Below are 24666 nucleotides of genomic sequence, written 5' to 3'. Positions count from 1 at the left end.
TGCCGAAACACGGGCGCACCTGCGGCTCCGTGTGCGATTTTGTTACCTCCACAGGTGCAGAAGCAAAATCGCGCTGGCCCTGCTAGCACTCACGAGCCGTGGTAGTGAGCCCAATTTAGCGTTCTGGCTAGCAGCCCACCCCTGAGTGTGGCACACAAAATTTGTAGATAAACAGAGTACAGTGATCCCTCTATTATCGCGAGGGTTCCGTTCCAAGACCCCTCGCGATAATCGATTTTTCGCGATGTAGGGTTGCGGAAGTAAAAACACCATCTGCGCATGCGCGCCCTTTTTTCTATGGCCGCGCATGCGTAGATGGTGGAGTTTGCGTTCCCCGCCGCCCACGCAAAGGGGAAACCCCGATTCGGCTCCTCGCTGCTGCTGCGCTACCGAGCAGATCAGCTGCTGGGCGGCTGAAGGAACCTTCCCTGGGTCTTCCCCCTCTTGCTGGCGGGCGGGGCGAGCGGCGGGCATCAGCGAGGAGCCGGGGTTTCCCCTTTGCGTGGGCGGCCGGGAAGACCCAGGTTGGGGGTTCGGGGGGGTGCTGGGAAGCCCCCCAGGCCGGCTGCGACCTTTTAAAACAGCCGCGCCTCTTCCCAGCTGAGTCCTGAAGCCAAACCCGGAAGTGGTTTTTTTTTAATTAATATTTTTTTAAAAATCGCGATATAGCGTTTCGCGAAGATCGAGATCGCGAAACTCGAGGGATCACTGTATTGCAGTTTCTAAAATGAAACTGCTCCCTTTCCATTAGCTAACTGCCACTAAACAACATTCTATTCATGTTTTGCCATCTGCCGTTCAATTAGCATATAGTAACAGCAGAAGGCTTTCCTAGATTAACCTAAAAATATTGGAGTACTTTCCTGCAAAATAAAATAAAAATCACTCGCTAATATAGAAAGCAGATAAAAATACAAGGCAATAACAACGTTAATTCTGGGGAAAAATGAGCAACATTTCTCTGTGCTTAACGTTAAAAGAAAACTGTCCATGTTCCACAAGGCTTTTGTTTCCACCACTCAACCCTTCATATGAAATTACAAAAGTTAACTACAGAAGAAAAAAAATAAGAATTCTGGTATTTAGCAAATCATCGCAATCTCTTTAAAAGTTAATAAGAACATGAAGACCTCAATAGCCTGATGGTGCCTAGGTGGACATTAGGTTACTCCTCATGAATGCTTATACAGGCAGCCCTCAACTTATGACCGGTCACATAGTGACCATTGGAAGTTATGATGGACTCTAAAAAAGCTACTTATGACCCGAACGTAAAGTTTTGTCTACCACACCAACCACCACCACAGTCATGTGACCGCATTTTTGGTGCTCAGCAGCCAGTTTGCCTTTATGGCTAGTATCCCACAGAAATATGACTCTGATTTACAACATTTTTGCAAGAAACCACTGTTTACTTCTGGTTTCCAGCAAAAAACGCTCCATAGCAAACAATGAGATCACTTAACATCTAAAGAGGTAGAATCTGATGGCAGAGTTTAAGAGGGATCAGCCTAGAATCTCTACGTAGCCACAAGTGAGCTAAGCCCAACCCTCCTTGAATCCCATTCAGCCTTATCTAACCCTGTTTCTGTGGTTGTGAGTTCAATCTTCGGTAGAGGCAGATATAGGGTCTCCTGCTTGAGCAGGGAGTTGGACTAGATGACCTGCAAGGTCTTTTTCAACTCTATTACTCTATTAATAGATTCTAACTGTTAGAAACTATTGGCTAGTAAGATTTATATATGGTTGTGATTGAGTAGCATTGTCAGTTTTTTAATGATAGGGTTCTTTAGCCATAGTTTTAATTATTGGATTTGTTTACATTGTTTATTGTTGCTGTGAGCAGTCCTGAGTTTTCGTAGAGGGGTGGTATACAAATCTAATAAATTATTATTGTTATTATTATTATTATTATTATTATTATTATTATTATTATTATTATTATATGTTCAAAACCTTCTACTAGACAGTGGTAGAATTGGTGTAAGTATTGAGACTAAAACAAATGTAAAAATACCGACCTGTTGAAGGAAAAGACAGGAATTTAGAAAACCCAGGAAATAAAGGTTTGAGGAGGGAGGACTTAGATGATGATGATGATGATGATGATGATGATGATGATAATAATAATAATAATAATAATAATAATAATAATAATAATAATAATATTTGTATGCTGCCCCTGTCCGAAGACTCCGAAGAAGTGAAATTCTTTCACATTTATTTCCATTTAGCTGTATGAAAAGTATTTTCTAAGTCATTGGTTCTCAACTTGAGGCTTGCGGACCCTTGAGGGGACTGCAATGTCATTACCAGGAAGTCCATGAAGACTTGGGCAAGTGTTATGATTTAAATCTTGAATGGGTACTGGTATATGGTGGATCACATACATCTTGAAATTAGAAACATAGAAACATAGAAACATAGAAGACTGACGGCAGAAAAAGACCTCATGGTCCATCTAGTCTGCCCTTATACTATTTCCTGTATTTTATCTTACAATGGATATATGTTTATCCCAGGCATGTTTAAATTCAGTTACTGTGGATTTACCAACCACGTCTGCTGAAAGTTTGTTCCAAGGATCTACTACTCTTTCAGTAAAATAATATTTTCTCATGTTGCCCTTGATCTTTCCCCCAACTAACCTCAGATTGTGTCCCCTTGTTCTTGTGTTCACTTTCCTATTAAAAACACTTCCCTCCTGAACCCTATTTAACCCTATTTAAATTATGGAAATAAGATTAAATAATTTTGATAAGAATAAATTGGAGAAGCTGATGGTGCGATGGAACAAGGTAAAAGATTGTATGTTAAGTAGAATCTGTGATGTAAATATGAAAAATAAATTGCAATCACTCTTTTAATAATACTTGATCAAGATAGAGCCAAGGAATAATAGATAAACAATTAAATTTTTTTTGAATCCTCTTGTATGGGTGGTGGGGGTGATGGGGGGGGTGTTCTTGTTAGGTGATGGGCACATGCACTGTGCACTGTTATATGTTTGTTTTATGTAAACTTTTAAAAATCAATAAAAATTTATTAAAAAAAAAAAGATTTAAATCTTGAATTAAATCTTGGGGATCCGTGGCCATGGTCTGTGGCCAGAAAAGGTATTTAAGGGGGGGGGGGATTGTCCATGGTGAAGAAAAGGCGGAGAACCACTATTTGGCTGGATAAACCTCAACAGTGGGTGGCCTTCAGCCAATGCTATAAACCAGAGTTTATAATGGTAGCCTGATTCACACATCAGACCAAGCTAACCTAAGCAAATACTGCAACTTACAGTAAAATGTGAATCCAGTATTGACTTCACACATTTGATTACAGCCAATCTTTGGCCACAAACCTATGTATGAATAGAGAATAATCCTCTTCACTTAGTCAAAATTCCCCTACTCAACTAAGGACTGAAATGGAAAGAGAGGAAAACTGAAACACGGGAGAAGAAGGGCAGGGTTTTGACCCAGTAGGCAAGGGCTTAGAATGTGAAACTCTTTCTGAAGATGTTTCTCTACATACCATGTTGACGGCATCTTGATCAAAGGGGTTCCATTCTATATTTTGGGGATAGTGAGTCAAGACTTTTGACTTGAAAGTTCTTCTCAAGGGACTCTGGTCAAAATTTTCTCCTGCAATAGATTAAGAAGCAACAATCACCATCACGTCAATGAACGATTTTCAAAGAAAGCGTCAAGGTGGGTCATCCCCTTGCTAAAGAGAACAAAGGGAAAGAAAGAAAGAAAGAAAGAAGAAGGGAGGGAGAGAGGGAGGGAGGGAAAGAAGATAGAAATAAATAAAGAGAAAGAAAGGAAGGAAGGAAGGAGGGAGAGAGGGAAAGAAGATAGAAATAAATAAAGAGAAAGGAAGGAAGGAAGGAAGGAAGGAGGGAGGGAGGGAGGGAGGGAAAGAAGATAGAAATAAATAAAGAGGAAGGAAGGAAGGAAGGAGGGAGGGAGGGAGGGAGGGAAAGAAGATAGAAATAAATAAAGAGGAAGGAAGGAAGGAGGGAGGGAAAGAAGATAGAAATAAATAAAAAGGAAGGAAGGAAGGACGGACGGAAGGAAGGAGGGAGGGAAGGAAGGAGGGAAGGAGGGAGGGAGGGAGGGAAAGAAGTTAGAAATAAATAAAGAGGGAGGGAGGGAGGGAGGAAGGAAAGAAGGAAGGAAGGAAGGAAGGAAGGAAGGAAGGAAGGAAGGAAGGAAGGAAGGAAGGAGGAAGGAGTGTTATGTTTACTTTTTTTTAAACTTACCTGAAATTTTGGGAAAAAGGAATCATCCATAATTAACCATACCATATTCATCCCACTCCATGAAGTGATACTTGTTTTAATATATGTTTAAGGAGATATATGTTTTTAAAATGATATTTTAATATCATTTTTAAAAATGATATTGAAAGCATCAGCCATTTTTAAAAAATAACTTAAAACACAACTTCAAATTATATTCAACTTATGATCGCAGTTGGAAGCAGAATTTCCATTGCTAAGGAAGACAGTTTAAGTGAGTTGCACCCCATTTTACAATCTTTTTTTTTGCCATGATTGTTAAGCAAATTTTTTTGGTTGTCAAGTGAATCACACCTTTGTTAAATGAATCTGCCCTTGACTTTGCTTACTGGAAGCCAGTTTGGAAGGCCACAAATAGCAATCACAGGACCCTGGGACACTGCAACTGTCGTAGAAACATAGAAACATAGAAGTCTGACGGCAGAAAAAGACCTCATGGTCCATCTAGTCTGCCCTTATACTATTTCCTGTATTTTATCTTACAATGGATATATGTTTATCCCAGGCATGTTTAAATTCAGTTACTGTGGATTTACCAACCACGTCTGCTGGAACTTTGTTCCAAGGATCTACTACTCTTTCAGTAAAATAATATTTTCTCATGTTGCTTTTGATTTCCCCCCCCAACTAACTTCAGATTGTGTCCCCTTGTTCTTGTGTTCACTTTCCTATTAAAAACACTTCCCTCCTGGACCTTATTTAACCCTTTAACATATTTAAATGTTTCGATCATGTCGATCATAAATAATGTCAGTTGCCAAGTGCCTAAATTCTGGTAGCAATTAGATATATGCACCTCTTCATAGTGCTTTTACTGCCCTCTCTAAGCAGTTTACAGAATCAGCCTATTGCCCCCAATAATCTGGGTCCTCATTTTATCCACCTCGGAAGGATGGAAAGCTGAGTCAACCTGGTGAGATTCGAACTGTCAAATTGCAGTCAGTCAGCACTAGCTTGCAGTACTGCCTTCTAACCACTGTGCCACCATGGCTCTTCAAATAACCACAGAGATAAGGCAATACAGTGTTCCCTCGCTTTTCGCGGGTTTGAACTTCGCGAATATCCTATACCACGGTTTTTCAAAAAATATTAATTAAAAAATACTTTGCGGGGTTTTTTTCTATACCATGGTTTTTCCCACCCAATGACGTCATACGTCATCGCCAAACTTTTGTCTACCATTGCTGATTGGCTGAAATCTTGACCAATCAGCGTAGTTATCGGGGGGGGGGGAAATAATTATTGTTAAGAAATAATTATGTTTATAAATATCAGGATCACTAAGTGTCTTATTCAATGGTGAGCAAGGGAATGGGAAATGGTAATTTAGGGGTTTAAAGTGTTAAGGGATGGCTTGTGATACTGTTCATAGCCAAAAATGGTGTATTTACTTCCGTATCTCTACTTCGCAGAAATTCAACTTTCGTGGGCGGTCTTGGAACGCATCCCCCACGAAAATCGAGGGAACACTGTAGTCCAGTGATTTTCAACCTTTTTTGAGCCGCGGCATTTTTTACATTTACAAAATCCTGGGGCACACCATCAACCAAAAGGAAACAAAACGACACTTTAAGACACTCTCCTCTCTTTTTCCATCCCTGTCTCCTCCCCCTCTTGTGTGTGTGTGTGTGTGTGTGTATACATACTCTTGAACCATTTCCAAAAACAGGTGAGGGCTGTGGGGTTTTCTCTCTTATTTTTTGGGTGCTTTTTATCATATGTTTTAAATCGAGAGTCACTTCTCTCTCTCTCTCTCTTTTGTTTCTCTCTCTTTCCTCTCATTCTCTGTCTCAATCATTTCCTCATTTCTCTTTTTTCCTCCCCTCTTTGCTCATTTCTCTCTCTCCCTTCCTCTCCTTTTTTTTCTCTCTCTCTCTTGCTTTCTTTCTATCTCTCTCTTGCTTGCTTTCTCTCTTTCTCTCTCTTGCTTTCTCTCTCTCTCTTTCTCTCTCTCACTCTTTCTTGCTCTTTCTCTCTCTCTTTTCTCTTTCTTGCTTTCTTTCTCTCTTTCTCTCACTCTTTCTTTCTCTCTCTCACTCTCTTTCTCTCTCTCTCTCACTCTCTTTCTCTCTCTCTCTCTCAGGAAAAAGTTGTGAGACCAGAACCTGAGCTACCTTCTTCGCGGCACACCTGAACGTGTCTCGCGGCACACTAGTGTGTCACGGCACACTGGTTGAAAAACACTGCTGTAGTCATCAGTGCGAGAACCAGTTGCAAGTGCCTTTTTTTCAGTATCTAAATTTGGGGAGTGATTGCAAGTCAAGGATTACCTGTAGTTAATAACCTAATAGGTAAAATAGCATTGCTTATGAAATATTGTCCTAATTTGGATAGTAACTCTAAAGTGCACAGTTTGGATAGTTAAAAACAAGCGGTGGGGCTGAGCCAAATAAGAGTTTTAGTGCCAAGTCTGAGAGTCCAATACTTGTCCCCAGCATAGATTCTAAATCAGTTTTATTCCACCTAGAATGTCTGTCTAGAATAGAAGATCAACTCTTCGGTATTTGTAATACAGGGTTCCCTCGATTTTCACGGTTTCGAACTTTGCAAAAAGTCTATACCACGGTTTTTCAAAACTATTAATTAAAAAATACTTTGTGCTTTTTCCCTATATCATGGTTTTTCCTGCAGAACGCATCCCCCGCACAATGACGTCATATGTCATCGCAAACTTTCGTCCGCCTTTAATAAATATATTTTTTAATAAACTTTAATACATAAACATGGTGAGTAATAATCTAAATGGTTGCTAAGGGAATTAAAAATTGTAATTTAGGGGTTTAAAGTGTTAAGGGAAGGCTTGTGATACTTATTTATTTATTTATTTATTACTTAGATTTGTATGCCGCCCCTCTCCGAAGACTCGGGGCGGCTACTGTTCATAGCCAAAAATAGTGTATTTACTTCCGCATCTCTACTTCGCGGAAATTCGACTTTCGCGGTCGGTCTCGGAACGCATCCCCCGCGAAAATTGAGGGAACACTGTACTGTATTCTATTGTTATGCTATCTACATAATATTATTTTCATTTTTATTTCACCGGCTTAAAAAAATTAACGAGAGAGAAAGGAGACAGGGAGGGAGGGACAGATAGACAGACAGACACTCTCTGGCATTGTAGGTTATATGTAAAGAGACGTACAATATGTATTCACAACATAATGCAATCTTCCCTGAAATCATAGAACCTGAACTTGAACAATGGAGAATTTTAAACATCACAGTGTTTGAAAATGCAGAATTAACTACAGTTGTAACGCTGCATAGCCTGGCACAATTCTACCCAGTACATTAAAAAAAGACAGACAGAAAAAAGCAGATATCTTGCCTATGTTCCACGTTATCAGCAAACATGTAAAAATTGTTGGAGCAAAAGGGGGAAAGAAAATTGCATTATTAATCTGAAGAGGCATTAAGACCTTCGCTGCCTCTGAGAATCTTCCTGCTTATCGGCCATGAATCATTTACTGGTAGCTGCAAATTCTCAGCTGGAGGTTCAGTAGCAGACAGAAAACCAACAACTGAATTTCGTTTTTCAGATGCTCTGCACAGCAGGCAATAAACCAACAGCTAGATTAATCCCCTTTCCAATTACTTAGCCGCCCCCCCTGCCCCAACATCCCTAGTGTTGCATGTCTTCCCCCCCCCCACCGCCCTCATCTGCAGGGCAGGATTCGTTTTTTCAGATCAACTGAATGTTGATTTGTTGGAATTAACTGAGCCCAGTTCGTGGACAGAGTCTGATTTGGCCAAAGGCACTCAAGCTGTCTTTCATGCCTAAGGCAGCAGGACTAGAACTCACAAGTCTCCTGGTTTTCAGCCTAGATCTTAACCACTAGACCAGTGATGGCAAACCTTTTTTTCCTCGGGTACCAAAAGAGCGTGCATGCATGCTATCGTGCATGTTCCAGTGCCCACACCCATAATTCAATGCCTGGAGAGGGCAAAAACAGCTCCTTCATCCCCTGGAGGTCCTCTGGAGGCCGGAAACGGCCTATTTTTCAACTTCTGCTGGGCCCAGTAGGCTCGTGTTTCGCCCTCCCCTGGCTCCAAAGGCTTCCCTGGAGCCGGAACAGAGTAAAAATCCCCTCCCCAAGGCACTCTGGAAGCCAAAAATGCCCTTCCATAGCCTCCGTGTGAGCCGAAAATCAGCTGGTCGGCACACACATGCACGTTGGAGCTGAGCTAGGGCAACACATCATGTGCCACTTGTGGTACCCATGCCATAGGTTCGCCATCACTGACCTAGACCTTAGCCACTAGACCAAATTGGCTCTCTTTCCCACTTATTTAGGATTTTGTTCTATTAATTTCACCCTAACTTTAATCTCAATTGCCCAAAGTGTCTTGGAATTATACAGGATAGATACTTAATGCCTAGAAATTGCTCTTTTGCCAGAGTACTTATGGTGCATTTAAGTTATTTCAGAGACTTCACACTGAAAAAATTAAATGTCTGGCTAAGGCAGTGTTTCTCACTTATTTTCTGTTATGGCCCCCCTAGGAAGAAATAAACATTTCGCGCGCCCCCAACTCTCCACCAGAATGATTGTTTGCAATATTCAGCACATTTTCACTGAAAAAACTCAGTGGCTTATCAGCGTGATTGGGTGTAATGTATTTAAGTGATGCCTTAATTTATTTGGCTTCATGCTGTCCACTGCCAACATTTTTACACACAGTAATCATACTAGTTTTTCGTCATCTCCCATTATAGTTACAGTACAGCAAAGCGCTACATATGCTTCATCATATTTCCTCATCTTAGCTTTTGGGAGACTTATATACCTTTGTCTCATTATCTCCGTCTCTCTCCTCCTTTCTTTTCATTCCTGTTAAATATTTTTCCATGGGGTCTCTTAAGGGTTTGTTATCTGCACTTCATGTCTCCTACTTTGTGCTGTGTGCTATTGTTCGGTGCAAAAAACCCCACTACTCCCTGCAGGCAAAAAAAAGGAAGTTCCCCGGGGTCATACCCCCCTAGCATTGCTTTGCACCCCCTAGGGGGCCCCACCCCACTATTTGAGAAACACTGGGTTAAGGACACCTGTAATACAAATATGTATTTACAGACATATTTATCAAATTCATGTTTCTCTTTTTTCAGTTATGCATTATTCTCAGTCATGCACATAACATTTTAGCATGGCCTCAGTAAATTTAGTTCATCGCCCTTTCCAGGAAAGTAGATCTCTCTCTCTCTCCCCCCCCCCTCGATGTTTGAGATGGTGAATTCTACAATATTCCCCAGACAAAAAAAATTCAGTAGGGGCAATACATACAGGCACTTTTGCTATATTCACCCGGATGCTAAATCAAATGGTACAAAAATTATTTTATTATTATTTTTAATAATAATAATTTATTAGTTTTGTATACTGCCCCTCTCTATAGACTCGGAGCGGCTCACAACAAAATAATAACATTATAACAAATCTAATATTAAAAACATCTTAAAAACCCAACATTAAAACCATACAACACAATCATACCATGCGTAAACTATATGAGCCTGGGGGTGTTGTAATCATAGGTTTATAAGCACTGAAATTTGGGATGGAATATTGCTGGAGGGTGATATTTTAGCCTAATTGGGTGCTGAATAAAACCTTATTCTTCATCTATAAAAAGCAGCAAAATCCAGGCTGAATAAGCAAGTTGCAGAATCCATGACCATGTGGAAAATAATTAACTTGATATACAGTACAACATGAAGAAAACCTATAGCTAACTTCCATATAAGGAAATATATGCCTTACTCTCATTCCTTTGCCAATCACCAGTAAACACACAATCCAGGAAAAGGCAAAGAATGGAGCTTCCGTTAATTACCTATAGGGAAGTCACAAGGAGATTGCCTTATATGGTGCATGAGTGAATGATAGTAGGGGGATTGCTTAATGTATGTGGCGTTCGCGAATTGGTTATTCTGTACATGTCAGGAAAAGTGAAATACAATAAAAGGAGCGATCTTGATTCAACCGAGGTTGTCTCATCGAGAAAACTTTCTCTCTGTCGCTTCATTCTGATGTGGCAATCACGGCACCCTATGCCTTCCTAGAGGTCGGCCCACTGGGGAAGGGCAGTTTGCCTTCATGGGGGTATATTAAGTTCTATATAAACCTGGGCGTTTATTAAGTTCTGAAATAATGCATTTATTTAATTTCCCCGCAAACAGCACATTCAGTGGCCTTCCTTATAACCACCAGCATTTTTGTTCACTTACAGGATAGGATCGCCTAAAAGTTGAGGGTCAGATTCACAAAACACAATCCATGCTGGCTCAAGGCTCATATGGACAATTACTTCATTCATTCATTCATTCGTGCATACATTCTCACCATAGGTTTGTGGTCAGAGGTGGAATTTAGCAGGTTCTGACCAGTTCTGGAGAACCGATAGCGGGAATTTTGAATAGTTCGGAGAACCATCAAATACCACTTCTGACTGCCCCCCACATCTATTCTCTGCCTCCCGAGTCCCAGCTGATCAGGAGGGAATGGGAATTTTGCAATAACCTTCTCCTGGAGTGGGGAGGGAATGGAGATTTTACAGTATCCTTCCCCTGCTATACTCACCAAGCCACGCCCATTGAACTGGTAGTCAATTTTTTTAAAAAAAAAAATCCCACCAGTGATTGGGGTGGAATCCTTTCCACCAATTCTCTTGCAGATGGCTGGTTTATCATTGCTGTTGATAATTGCAGTTAACTATAGCTGTAGCTGCTTTCACAAATCCATTTCAGAAAACACTCTTTAAAAGTGGTAATACAGTAGTACCCCTAGATACGAGCATAATTGGTTCCAGAAGGGAGCTTGTATGTTGAGGCAACTCGTATGTGGAACAAATCGCTTTAGACTTTGTTTTTCCCCTCCGAGATAACCAAAAGCAAGGATTCTTGCGCCACCTAGTGGACGCTCGGCTCGTATCCCGAATTTGAGCTTGGGACTAGAACAGAAATGTCTCTCCCCTCGTGGCTCGTATCTTGAAATACTCGTATGTAGAGCAGCTCGTATCTAGAGGTACTACTGTAATACCAACCAATGTTTTCCAAGTGACTAGCAAGGGTTAAAAACTTGCTTTCACCCTCTTAGGTTCTAATCATACTCCTAAACATGCCGTATCCTAAACAGTTTAAACAATGTTGATCATAAAAGGAAAGACTTTACAAGTTTGTTCTGAAAAAGCTGAATCAGTAAGGCTGAGATTAGTACTACTACATAAAGGAAAAGCTGATAAAAAAACAAAAAAACTCAGCCCACTCATTTAGGATTAAAGTTAGTCACAAATTTTGTGGAAATGCAGTCTGCCACATATCTGGTATAAAAATATCCCTGGCTTTGTTTTGTTTAATGAGGAAAACTACTTCATTTGTATGTCACGACAGACAAAACTTCATGAATTTGCTTATTCTCAGTGGAGTTGGTCTTTCATTTCTTACACTTCATGAGGGGTTGTATAAAAAGCATATTAGGCACATTTAGGCACAACGTACATAATTATTGGCTGTTACAAGAATGAGCAACAGTGACCTATAGGTAGAAGTACAGTGGTACCTCTACTTAAGAATGCCTCTACTTAAGAACTTTTCTAGATAAGAACTGGGGGTTCAAGATGTTTTGCCTCTTCTTAAGAACCATTTTCTACTTAAGAACCCGAGCCCAGAAAAATTTCCCAGGAAATTTGAGAGCAGTAAGAAGGCCCGGCCAGTTTCCTGCCATTCCCCCTGGGTTTCTCTCTCTGGCGCAGTGTATGGGAGGCAGCCTTGCGCCAGGTGTATGGGAAGTGCGTGCTCCTCCTCGCCCCCTCAGAGTCCCTCTTCTTTTAGTTTTAGCCTTAAAGTTTTGGATTTTTTTGATTCCCCTCACCTGACCTTCTTCCTTCGGCAGCGACTGTCCTCCTCCTCTTTTTCCTCCTCCTCCTACCACCCAAATTCTGAGCTTTTATTTCTTTCCTAATGGGTTTGCACGCATGATTTGCTTTTACATTGATTCCTACAGGAAAAATTGCTTCTACTTAAGAACTTTTCTACTTAAGAACCTGGTCACAGAATGAATTAAGTTCTTAAGTAGAGGTACCACTGAATTCCCTTTTTGCATATAAAGAGAAAAGACTAAAAGCTTCACCTTGTAGGTTAAAGTAACCAGCAAAGGGCTACTCTTCTTACCTGCTACCTGAGCGCCCTCGGAGGCCGTCGCGGGCAGCCATTGGTCACGCGCGTCCCTCGGTGCAAAATTTGGCTTCTGCGCATGCACAACAAACCAAATCTCGCACAAGGATGTGCGTGAGAGCAAGATTTTGGCTATTTTTGCCAATATATTTGCTTCCACGTATCCGCAAAAGCAAGAAACCGGCAAAAATAGCCAAAATCCCCCTCTCGCGCGTGTCCTCATACAAGATTTGGCTTTCTGCACATGTGCAGAAGCCAAATCTCACACGGGGGGTGCGCGTGACCAATGGCGGCCCACGATGGCCTCCGAGGGCGCTGCGGTAGCAGGTAAGAAGAGTAGCCCTTTGCTGGTTACTTTAACCTACTAGCTGAAGCTTTTAGTCTTTTCTCTCCAATCACATTTTCGTCCAGGATAGCCCTCCTACAGCACTTTGCTGGCCAAAATGGGGCACTAGAGGGGGCTGTTTTGTGCCCTGTTTTGGCCGGCAAAGTGCTGCAGGAGGCCATCTAGGACAAAAGTGTGGTGCCTTGGGTCAATCCTTTGTTGTTTCCAGGCTGGCCCCTCAAGCTAGATTTAAACACCCCACGTAGGGCACGGGAGAGGCAGGGTGTTATGAAAAAAAGTGCTCATTCTCTATTCTATTTTGTAATTATGGTTTCTTATGGGATTTGTAGTTGCGATGAATAGATTTTCAAGGATTAGGAGCTGAAGAAGCTTCTTGGATGAGAGGGCAAACATCTTCAAAGAAAAACCAGAAAGTCCAGTTGCCTCTTGAAAAAAACACCTTTGGGACATCTATGACCTGGATGACTGAGAATCTCCATAGACATAGATTTTCAAGGGGTTTTTATGGAAAAATGATCACTTGCTATCATCTCTTGGTGAAATTGTGTCCTAGATCAAAGGTGTCAAATGAGATTTCTTTGAGGGCAGGAGCATCACTGTAGTTCTCTGCCAGCCAGCGATGGGGAGGTATGGATATTTCCTGCAGCACCCTGTTGCCTCTCCCGTTCCCTACGTGGGGTGTTTAAATCTAGCTTGAGGGGCCGGCCTGAAAACAACAAAGGATTGACCCAAGGCACCACATTTTTGTCCTAGACGGCCTCCTGCAGCACTTTGCTGGACAAAACAGGGCACAAAACAGCCCCCTCTAGTGCCCCATTTTGGCCAGCAAAGTGCTGTAGGAGGGCTGTCCTGGATGAAAATGTGTGCCAAGAAGAATTGTGGGCTGGTCCTTTGTTATTTCCAGGCCGGCCCGGCAGGCCAGATTTAAGCACCCTGCGGGCCAGATCTGGTCCATGGGCCTTGAGTTTGCCACCCTGGGCCTAGATGATATTGTTGTGCAACCATGTCAATCATTTCTGACCACCAGTTATGCCAACCAGCAGCCGACTGTTGTAATCATAGGTTCTTAGGCACTGAACATTGGGATAGAATATTGCTGAAGGGTGATGTTTTAGCCTAATGGGTGCTGTATAAACCTTATTCTTCCTCTATGGAAAGGCAGCAAAAGTCCAGGCTGAGTAAGCAAGCTGCAGAATCCATGACCACGTGAAAAATAATTAATTTGATATACAGCATGAAGATAACGTACAGCTAACTTTCATATAAGGAAATATATGCCTTACTCTCATTCCTTTGCTAATTACCAGTAAACACACAATCCAGGAAAAGGCAATGAATGGAGCTTCCATTAATTATCTATAGGGAAGTCACGAGGAGGTTGCCTTATACAGCGCATGAGTGAATGGTAGTTGGGGGATGGCTTAATGTATGTGGCATTCGCGAATTGGTTATTCTGTACCACATGTCAGGAAAAGTGAAATACAATAAAAGGAGCGATCTTGATTCAATCGAGGTCGTCTCATTGAGAAAATTTTCTACGTTGCTTCATTTTGATGTGGCAATTATGGCACCCTGTGCCTTCCTAGAGGTCGGCCCACTGGGGAAGGGCAGTTTCCCTTCAGCCGACAGTAGCTGGAATGCCATATCTGACTCAACCATCACCCATGAGAAGATCAGTCACAGAAGCATCTATATTCTGCTGAAATTACAGGATGTATGCTGCAGTTCAGACTTTATTCTTAGCAATTCTGTATTTGGGGGGTGGGGGAATCCAGTGAACAAATCAAAGGAACGTAAAAACAGAAATCTTGATCAGGTTGCTCCATCAGCTGAAGAAGATTCTCGGGTGAAAAGCAAAACGTCTTCCAAGGAAAACCACAAAGTCCAATTGCCTCTTGAAAAAGCACCTTTGGGATAACCGTGACCTCCATAGATTCCATAGAGCTGTAAACAGGAGGTCCTCAACCTCTGGGCCACGTGAGTGGTAGGTGAGCGAGCAAAGCTTCATCTGTGCATGCACAGGATTTAGGTTGCGCACATGAAATTATTCCCCCTCCCCAATCTTTGGAAGACAATTTTCCTTCCAAAAGCAATCCTTGGCCCCAGAAAGATTGGGAACTGCTGCTGTAATCTGAGTTCTTTAATGTTAAGAATGCTTTGTTATTAAGGCTGTAAGAAGAAACACCTGCTTTTCAGGCCTCCCTTCTGAATGACTTCATAAAGCTTTTTGCTTGATTATCTATCTATCTATCTATCTATCTATCTATCTATCTATCTATCTATCTATCTATCTATCTATCTATCTATCTATTGGTTTTGTATGCCGCCCCTCTCCAAAGACTCGGGGCGGCTAACAGCAATAATAAGAAAGCATATAATAATAATCCAATACTAAAAACAATTAAAAACCCATTATAATAAAACCCAAACAGACATACAGAAAATACAGTGTGTTGGATTTTGGCTTGAAGTGTTAAATCACAAACACTACGATTTGCAAAATCAGGTTTATAGTTGGGCCTGTTATGGGGAACTAGCCAATTGCGGCTTCCATAGGCCATTATTAAGCAAACCATTTAACAGCATGAAGTACAAAAATCCCTGAGCAAAACAACCCAAAACCAAATGTGTGTATGCATTTGGAGCTGGTAAGGAAACAAAAAGCAAATGGCTGTTAGCTTATTAACTTACAACTCCCCAGGAAAAGGATGATAACTGCTGATTAAAATGATTAAAGCAACCAATCAATGAATAGAATTTAATGGAATTCAAGACAGATGAAAAGATGGAAAGCCTGTAGTTAAAATTAGCAACCCCCCATTTTTAATGTTTATTTTTACCTGATGTTCTTTTTGCAGTATCTGAATTCCTGCCATGGCGGTCGGCTTCTAGCCACTGGTATAAGACTACATAACATAACAGAAACAAAAAGTATGTATGAACAAAAGGAACGGAAACTGCAGACACACATAAGCATGGTTTCTGAAAAACAGATCCACCCCTCAACCAGATCAAAGTAGTGTTCCCCTGACCAACCAAACAACCAAATGGATTATACCGTTTGATAGATCTTTCAGTATACATCAGACTTGATGACTTTACACCCTACCAGAGAGAATGCCAAGCTATCATGAAAAACTGGATGGAAATCGCTTGCCTCAACCTAATTATATTTGGATGGGAAAATATTTTGCACAATACATATGTAGAGAGAGACGCTCACTTACGCGAGTGATAGTGGAACTGGCCTTTGTCTAGGGCAGTGATGGTGAACCTTTTTTCTCTTGAGTGCCGAAAGAACATGCACGCACTATTGAGCATGCGTGAGTGCCCACACCCATAATTCAATGCATGGGGAGGGAGGAAACAGCTTCCCCCAGCCTCCAGAGCCTCTCTGGAGGCCAGAAACTTCTAGTGGGCCCAGTAGGCTTGTTTCACCCTCCCCAGGCTCCAAAGGCTTCCCTGGAGCTGGGGTGTTCTGTCGGGCTCTCTGGTAGACTCCTCCCAAAAATTCACAGGTACAAATTTCAGACACACACACGTTTGAAAATTCAAAACAATGTTCTTTATAATGAAAATTCACTTAAACCAAGCCCTCTTTTGGTATAGCAAAGAGCACTCCTCTCCAAACAAACTGGTAATTTGTACAAGTCCCTTATCAGTCCTGTGATACTTATCTTGCAGCTGTGAGGCAACTCACAGTCCTTCTTCTTTCACAAAGTGAAACACACTTTGCTCTGGTTTAGTTTCAAAGCGGGGGAAAATCAGCACACAAAAGGTCAAAGTCAGTAAAGCAGTCAGGAAACACAATGATCAGATAATCCTCCACAATGGCCAAACCCACAGGCTGCTATTTATAGCAGCCTCACTAAATTACCACAGCCCCACCCAACCACAGGTGGCCTCATTTTCTTTGATAATAATCTCTCAGTTGTTGTTGCCTATGAATCGCTCTCCGCATGCGTGGCTGTATCATTAACTCTTGTTCTGAATCCAAGGAGGAGCTAGATAATTGATCTCCTTCTGAGCTGTCTGCCACACTCTCCTCCTCCCTGTCACTCATGTCTTCTTGGTCAGAGGAGCCTTCATCAGCAGATTCCACGGGGGCAAAACAGGCCTGCAGCATGTGGATGTCTCCCCCACATCCACAGTCCTTGGGGCAGGAGCTGGGCCAGAGCTAACCACAACATGGGGGAGGGTAAAAATGCCCTCACCCAACACCTGGAGGCTCTCTGCAAGCCGAAAATGGTGGAAGGTCTTAAGCATAAAACGTATCAGGAAAGACTTAATGAACTCAATCTGTATAGTCTGGAGGACAGAAGGAAAAGGGGGGACATGATCGAAACATTTAAATATATTAAAGGGTTAAATAAGGTCCAGGAGGGAAGTGTTTTTAATAGGAAAGTGAACACAAGAACAAGGGGACACAATCTGAAGTTAGTTGGGGGAAAGATCAAAAGCAACATGAGAAAATATTATTTTACTGAAAGAGTAGTAGATCCTTGGAACAAACTTCCAGCAGACGTGGTAGATAAATCCACAGTAACTGAATTTAAACATGCCTGGGATAAACATATATCCATCCTAAGATAAAATACAGAAAATAATATAAGGGCAGACTAGATGGACCATGAGGTCTTTTTCTGCCGTCAGACTTCTATGTTTCTATCCAGAAGCAACCATAGTGCCCTGGATGAACACAGAGGACAAAGAATCTGTGCACCTTTGCAACAACTAAATATTAAAAAAGAAAATGGTGATGGTAAGTGTCAGAACGATATCATACACTTGGGAAGCGCAGTGGAAGTGATAATGTAATGCAGAGTAAATACCCGATTAAAATTCTGAATAGCAACTAGAATAAAGAAGGAATGAAAAAGAAACAAAAGGGGCGTTGGGTTGCGGCTGACGATTTCCATTAGGGAAGCAATGGTGTCTCGACGCTCCAGCAACAGGAAGACCACCCAGATCATGGTATTGATGATGGTACTGAGATGTAGGAGAGAGGTGGTGGGAGTCAGATGACTCTTTGGAAAATCCAATGAGAAGCCATGTGGCTGCAATGTCTGAATTGTGATCAGGAGGTCCTCGTACGCATGTTGGAGCGATTTTGATTGTACTGTGTTCCCTCGACTTTCGCGGGGGATATGTTCCGAGACCGCCCGCAAAAGTCGAATTTCCGGGAAGTAGAGATGCAGAAGTAAATACACTATTTTTGGCTATGAACAGTATCACAAGCCTTCCCTTAACACTTTAAACCCCTAAACTGCAATTTCCCATTCCCTTAGCAACCATTTAGGTCAAGGATCGACAAACCCAGGCGCCTGGTCGCCAGTGGCGCCTAGAAAATGTTGTCTGGCGCCTAGAAAATGTTGCCTGCTGTACTGTATGTATACAGCAGTGTTTTTCACGAGGTGGCTCCTGCAAGTGGGAGCTCCAGGGCTGAGGCTTCAGCCCTGGAGCTCCCACTTGCAGAAGCCGCCCCCCGGCTATTGCCCGCCGCCGCCGCTACCCGCGCACCCCAAAATACCCCCCCTGCGTGCCCTTTTCCATGGGCGCGCAGTCCCCATTCCCCTGCCTGCCTGGGGGGGGCGGGGGCGGGGAGGCGCCGGCAGTAGAAGGCGCAGCCCCCGCCCGCCCGATCCGCTCCCTCTCCTCCTCTTCCGCTGAAAGAAACGCGCGGAAGCTGCCTTTTGACTCCGATGCTTTGCTGCTCGTGGGGGGGGGGGGGTTGGCGGTGCCCCCGCCCGCCCGATCCGCTGCCTCTCCTCTTCCGCGGAAAGGCAAAGGGCGCGCCCCGCCGCTTAGGCTTTTGCTGCTTCTGGAGGGGTGGGCGCCGATCCCCCCCCCTTCCAGGAGCAGCAAAAGCCTAAGCGACGGGGCGCGCTTTTTGCCTTTTGACTCCGATGCTTTGCTGCTCGGGGGGGGGGGTTTGGCGGTGCCCCCGCCCGCCCTATCCGCTGCCTCTCCTCTTCCGCGGAAAGGCAAATGGCGCGCCCCGCGTCTTAGGCTTTTGCTGCTTCTGGAGGGGTGGGCGCCGATCCCCCCCCCCTTCCAGGAGCAGCAAAAGCCTAAGCGACGGGGCGCGCTTTTTGCCTTTTGACTCCGATGCTTTGCTGCTCGTGGGGGGGGGGGGGGGTTTGGCGGTGCCGATGCCAAATGCTTTCCCTCCGTGGTGGGGGGTGCAGGGCAGGCGCAGTCAGCCCCAGGAAACAAAGATGGAATGAGAGAAAGGAAAGAGAGAGAAAGGGAGGGAGAGAAAGAAAAAGTGAGAGATAGAAAGGATAGAGAGAAAGGGAATGAGAGAAAGGAAAGAGAGAGAAAGAGAGGGGGAGAAGGAAAGAGTGAGAGATAGAAAGGATAGAGAGAAAGAGGGAATGGAAAGAGAGAGAAAGGGAGGGAGAGAAGGAAAGAGTGAGAGATAGAAAGGATAGAGAGAAAGAGGGAATGAGAGAAAGGAAAGAGAGAGAGAGAGAGAAAATAAGAGAGAGAGAGCAACAGAGAGAGAAAGAACAAGAGAGAGAAAGCATGAGAGAGAGAAAGAACAAGAGAGAGAGAGAAAATAAGAGAACAAGAGAGAGAAAAAGATAGCAAGAGAGAGAGAAAGCAAGACAGATAGGGAGAGGAAAGGAGAGTGAGAGAAATGAGAACAAAAAGGGGAGAAAAAAGGAGAAATGAGAAAATGATTGAGGCAGAGAATGAGAGGAGAGTGAAACAAAAGAGAGAGAGAGGTGATTCTTGAAGCATATGGTAAAAAGCACCCAAATAATAAGAAAACCCCCCCAGCCCACACCTGTTTTTGAAAAGGATAAAAGAGAAAAAAACCCCAGCCCTCAACTGGTTTTGGAAATGGTTGGAGTGTGTATACATACACACACATAAGGGGGGGAGAGAGACAGGGATGGAAAAAGAGGAGAAGTGAGAGGGAGAAGGAATGAGGGAAAAAGGGAGGAAGAGAGAGAAATGAGAAACACGAGAGAGAAAAGGGGGAAAGACAGAAGTACCCAGAAATGAGACAGTGGTATAAATTTCAGGAGGGATGATTGATGATTGACTGTATTTATAAGGGGATGTTACATGGGATTGTATATATGAGGGGGTTATTTATGTATGTATGTATGTATGTATGTATTTATTTATTATTTATTTATTTATTAGATTTGTGTCATTTTGGTTGGTGGTGTGCCCCAGGATTTTGTAAATGTAAAAAATGTGCCGCGGCTCAAAAAAGGTTGAAAATCACTGGTATACAGTATATTTTTCCCGCCTTGTGTTTACGCCCAGAAATGGTACATCTTGGCTTCCGTAGCTCCGCCCATCAACCTCGGAGCGAGCTGCTTTCCCAGCGTCCCCTGCGCTTGCGTGCGTCTCTCCCTCCCCCCCTTGCCTCCATTCCGCCTCCTACTCGAACCCCTTCACTCCCCCCCACCGCACACAGACGCTCCGATCTTGGCCGCTCACCCGCCTTCGGAGAGAAGCGGAAGCCCCTCCCCTCCCGGCGTGAGGTTTTGTTCATTCCTCCTCCGGCCGCGTGCGCGGTGACTTCCGACCAGTAACCCCTCCTCCCCCCTCCCCCCCTCCCCCGCGTCCCCGGCCCGGTCTCCCTTTCCTTCTTCTCTGTTTCGGTTTCTGACTAACGGTCTCCCCTCGGATCCCGACGGGAGTACAGCAGAGCCGGCTCGGCGGAGCCAGGCCTGCGCCGGGGGGGAGGGGGTGAAAGCGATGTCAGGTGGAGACTCGGCAAAAAACCAAGTTTGCTTAAAAAAAATTCTGGCTCCTAAATTTTTTGGCTGGCTCCTAGATTCTGAACAACTTTGTCGACCCCTGATTTAGGTCATTACTCACCATGTTTATTTATGAAAGTTTATTTAAAAAAAATTTTATTAAAAGCAGATGAAAGTTTGGCGATGACATATGACGTCATCGGGCAGGAAAAACCCTGGTATAGGGAAAAAACCCGCAAAGTATTTTTTATTAATATTTTTGAAAAACCGTGGTATAGACTTTTCGCGAAGTTCGAACCTGCGAAAATCGAGGGAACACTGTATAATTATATCATCCAAATAACACTGAAGATGTAATGGAGGCGTACGGCGTATGCCTCCACAACATTGAGGAATTTGGTGAAGGTCCTAGGTGCCGATGAAAGGCTGAATGGCAGGGTTCAATATTGAAAATGAGTCCTGGCGAAACAGAACCTCAGGAACTTTCTGTGTGACGGAGGTACTGGCACATGGAGGTAGGCCTCCTTGAGATCGATGGGAGTGAGCCAATCCTGTTGCCTAATGCATTCCAAGATGGACCTGAAGAATTGCATTTTGAAGTGCTTCTACACTGCGTACACATTGAGCTATTTCAAACTGTGGAAGGCCCTCCATCCCCCTGAATTCTTGGAGACTAGAAAAAGGACATAATAGAATCCTAGCCTCTTCTGTTTTTTAAATTTTAAATTGGATATTTTTAAAATAAAATGTAATTTAATAAAATGCTATTGCAGTAAAAATCTATCTAAGGATAGTTTTCTATTTAAGATACGTTAATAGTTTAGTTTATTCAGCATGAAATGGAGCTCAGTTATATAGCAAGAGGTTGTACATTCTGCAATATTGGGTCTGTCGGGTGAGTCAACAGCGGGTTAGAGGAGGAGCCGCTACGGGACTCCTCTGTGACAGTTGCTCTTTAAAAATTATGACTTAAATCAAGCCTTTTTACTACTAATTTAAATCATGAAGTCAGAAGAGAAGGATTTAGGGCTTGTGATTTCTGACAGTCTCAAAATGGGTGAACAGTGCAGTCAGGCGGTAGGAAAAGCAAGTAGGATGCTTGGCTGCATAGCTAGAGGTATAACAAGCAGGAAGATGGAGATTATGATCCTGCTATATAGAGTGCTGGTGAGACCACATTTGGAATACTGTGTTCAGTTCTGGAGACCTCACCTATAAAAAGATATTGACAAAATTGAATGGGTCCAAAGACGAGCTACAAGAATGGTGGAAGGTCTTAAGCATAAAACGTATCAGGAAAGACTTAATGAACTCCATCTGTATAGTCTGGAGGACAGAAGGAAAAGGGGGGACATGATCAAAACATTTAAATATGTCAAAGGGTTAAATAAGGTCCAGGAGGGAAGTGTTTTTAATAGGAAAATGAACACAAGAACAAGGGGACACAATCCGAAGTTAGTTGGGGGAAAGATCAAAAGCAACATGAGAAAATATTATTTTACTGAAAGAGTAGTAGATCCTTGGAACAAACTTGCAGAAGACGTGGTAGATAAATCCACAGTAACTGAATTTAAACATCCCTGGGATAAACATAGATCCATCCTAAGATAAAATACAGAAAATAGTATAAGGGCAGACTAGATGGACCATGAGGTCTTTTTCTGCCGTCAGACTTCTATGTTTCTATGATTACAATCTTGATTTAAACTGACTTGATTTAAATCAAATCCAAACTGTAATAAAATAACAGTGCCATACATTTTGAGTTTTAAACCAGCCAACCAGCCAAAAGCAAGGATAGATGGTTAAAAAATGCAGTGCAATCAACCTGCACTGCAGAGGTTATCATGCTGGCACTACACGAGATAAACAGTTTATGGGCCTCCGAGATCTCGTTACCGCAAGTCCTTCTATTCTGATTAGCTTTTACTCAGAGCTGAGACTTTCTCAGCTGGGACCTGCAAATACTCCTTGAGGGACAAGAGTCCCAAATATTTTCAAATACAGATCCTTCATTAAGCCTTAAGTTCTTGGTTTTATCAAAAGTGTTAGAGCAGCTCATTGGCACGTTATCACTTTTTGTCATGCAGTATGAATTTACATACTAACCTACCCAGGCTTCATCCAGAGCATGATACCATGATCTTTCGAGACTGAAGGATGCCAATGTAATGCAATGAATTTACACATTTATGCATAAATAAGTCCCCCGTCATCTTTGCATTTGCTTGATCACAAGAACACTACATTGAAAATTAAACCCATCAGAGACAATTAAATCAGCCTCAATCTCAGTTAACGTAGCCCCCTCCGGTCCATCTTGAAGAAAGTTAGCACCCACCCCACTTACGGTAGAAGAATGAAATGTTTTAGGAAATATTAAAAAGGCAGAATATTATATATATATTTTCCCTAAAGGAGAAACATGTTTCTAAAGACAGAAAGTCTAAAGACCAGAGTATGATCCAGAAACTGCCCAAGTATAAATTAAGGGGCCAATTTTCAGAAATGCAGATTTGGTAATCCATTCAAGACAGGATTAAAAACCCAAGGAAGCCAGCCTCTAGGATTAATTACATTTGTTAAACAAGATTAAAACCCCCAACTCATTGGCAACCTAATTAAAATCAAATATACAAAATTCACAAAACGAGCCTCTAAAATGAAAAAACTGTATAGAAATCCTTGTGCTCATCAAATCAGTTGGTCAGCTACCCAGAATCATACGTGCTTGGTGGTTCCGCTTCATCACTAAACCATCTTTCCAACCAACCTCCATGTTTCCGGTGTCTTTCTCCCCACTTGGAACTGAACCCAGGTAGACGTTTCTCCCAATAGTCTCAAGAGTTACAGTACTTTTTGGAGTATAAGATACAACTTTTTCCTACCTAAAAGAGGCTGATAATTTGGGTGCATCTTATACTCTGAATGTAGGGGTTTTTTTCCAGTCCTAACTAGCTGATAACGATCTTCCCAGCTCTTACTTTGCAGGTTCTTTCATTGTTACTCTCTGCGAAGAATGTTTTCCAACCCTAAGTCTTTGCAGGGTTTTTTTCATTGCTCTAACTCAGTGTTTTTCAACCAGTGTGCCACGACACACTAGTGTGCCGCGAGACATGGTCAGGTGTGCCGCGAAGCTCAGCAAGAGAAAGAAAAAGAGAGAGAGAAAGAAAGCAAGAGAGAGAAAGAGAGAAAAGCAAGAGAGAGAAAGAAAGAGAGAAAGAGAAAGAGAGAAAGAGAAAGAGAGAAAGAAAGAAAGAAAGAAAGAAAGAAAGAAAGAAAGAAAGAGAAAGAGAGGCAGGGAAGGAGGGAGAGATAGAAAGAGAGCAAAAAAGAGAGGAAGGAAGGAAGAGAGAAAGAAAGAGGGATGGAGAGAGAGAGGAAGGAAGGAAGAGCCGGGGTGGCACAGCAGGTAGAGTGCTGTACTGCAGGCCACTGAAGCTGACTGTAGATCTGAAGGTCAGCGGTTCAAATCTCATCACCGGCTCAAGGTTGACTCAGCCTTCCATCCTTCCGAGGTGGGTAAAATGAGAACCCGGATTGTGGGGGCAATATTCTGGATGTGTTAAAAAGTGCTATTGCTAACATGTTGTAAGCCTCCGAGTCTAAGGAGTAGGGCGGCATAGAAATTGAATAAATGAATAAAATAAATAAATAAGAGAGAGAAAGAGGGAGAGAAATAGGGTGAAAGGGAGGAAGAGAGAGAGAGAGAGAGAATTTTTTTGTCCAAACATTTTTTATCCCCCCCACTCCCCTCCACTCAATGTGCCCCATGATTTTGTATATGTAAAAAATGTGCCACAGCTCAAAAAAGGTTGAAAATCACTGCTCTTACTTGTTCCAAATGTTTCTTTCCAACCCTAACGCAGTGCTAACAATAAGCAGATTCTTTTCCCTATTTTCCTCCCAAAAAAACTAAGGTGCATTTTATACTGCTGTGTGTCTTATACTCCCAAAAATACGGTACACGGCATAGTTTCTTCAGCTTCATACAGCTGCACATTCAAATACCAGCACAACTGTAGACAGCATTCACATGAAAGCAACTTTAACAAATAGAAGCAACTCCCCAGAGAGATGGAAGAACTACGATTTCAATGGTATTCATATCAGCAGCTATCTAAGCACACAT

At 42.6% G+C, this 24666-nt stretch overlaps 1 protein-coding gene across 2 annotated transcripts in view; it reads right to left on the bottom strand.

Annotated features, from left to right (window-relative positions):
* The window catches only part of DENND5B (DENN domain containing 5B), a 160797-nt gene that overhangs the window by 91811 nt on the left and 44320 nt on the right, over positions 1 to 24666 (bottom strand). Inside the window, exons 2-3 of one of the 2 annotated variants that reach the window (XM_070756372.1) lie at positions 15651 to 15716; positions 3526 to 3635 (exon numbers count right to left, since the gene is read on the bottom strand). In XM_070756372.1, the coding sequence (XP_070612473.1) occupies positions 3526 to 3635; positions 15651 to 15716 (176 nt within the window). The remainder of the gene's footprint in view (positions 1 to 3525; positions 3636 to 15650; positions 15717 to 24666) is intronic. The other variant, XM_070756373.1, reaches the window with a different exon arrangement.

Source organism: Erythrolamprus reginae, chromosome 6 (genome assembly GCF_031021105.1).
Source record: "Erythrolamprus reginae isolate rEryReg1 chromosome 6, rEryReg1.hap1, whole genome shotgun sequence".
In the NCBI taxonomy this organism is placed as follows: domain Eukaryota; kingdom Metazoa; phylum Chordata; class Lepidosauria; order Squamata; family Dipsadidae; genus Erythrolamprus; species Erythrolamprus reginae.
This window is presented reverse-complemented; position numbering and strand designations above follow the sequence as displayed.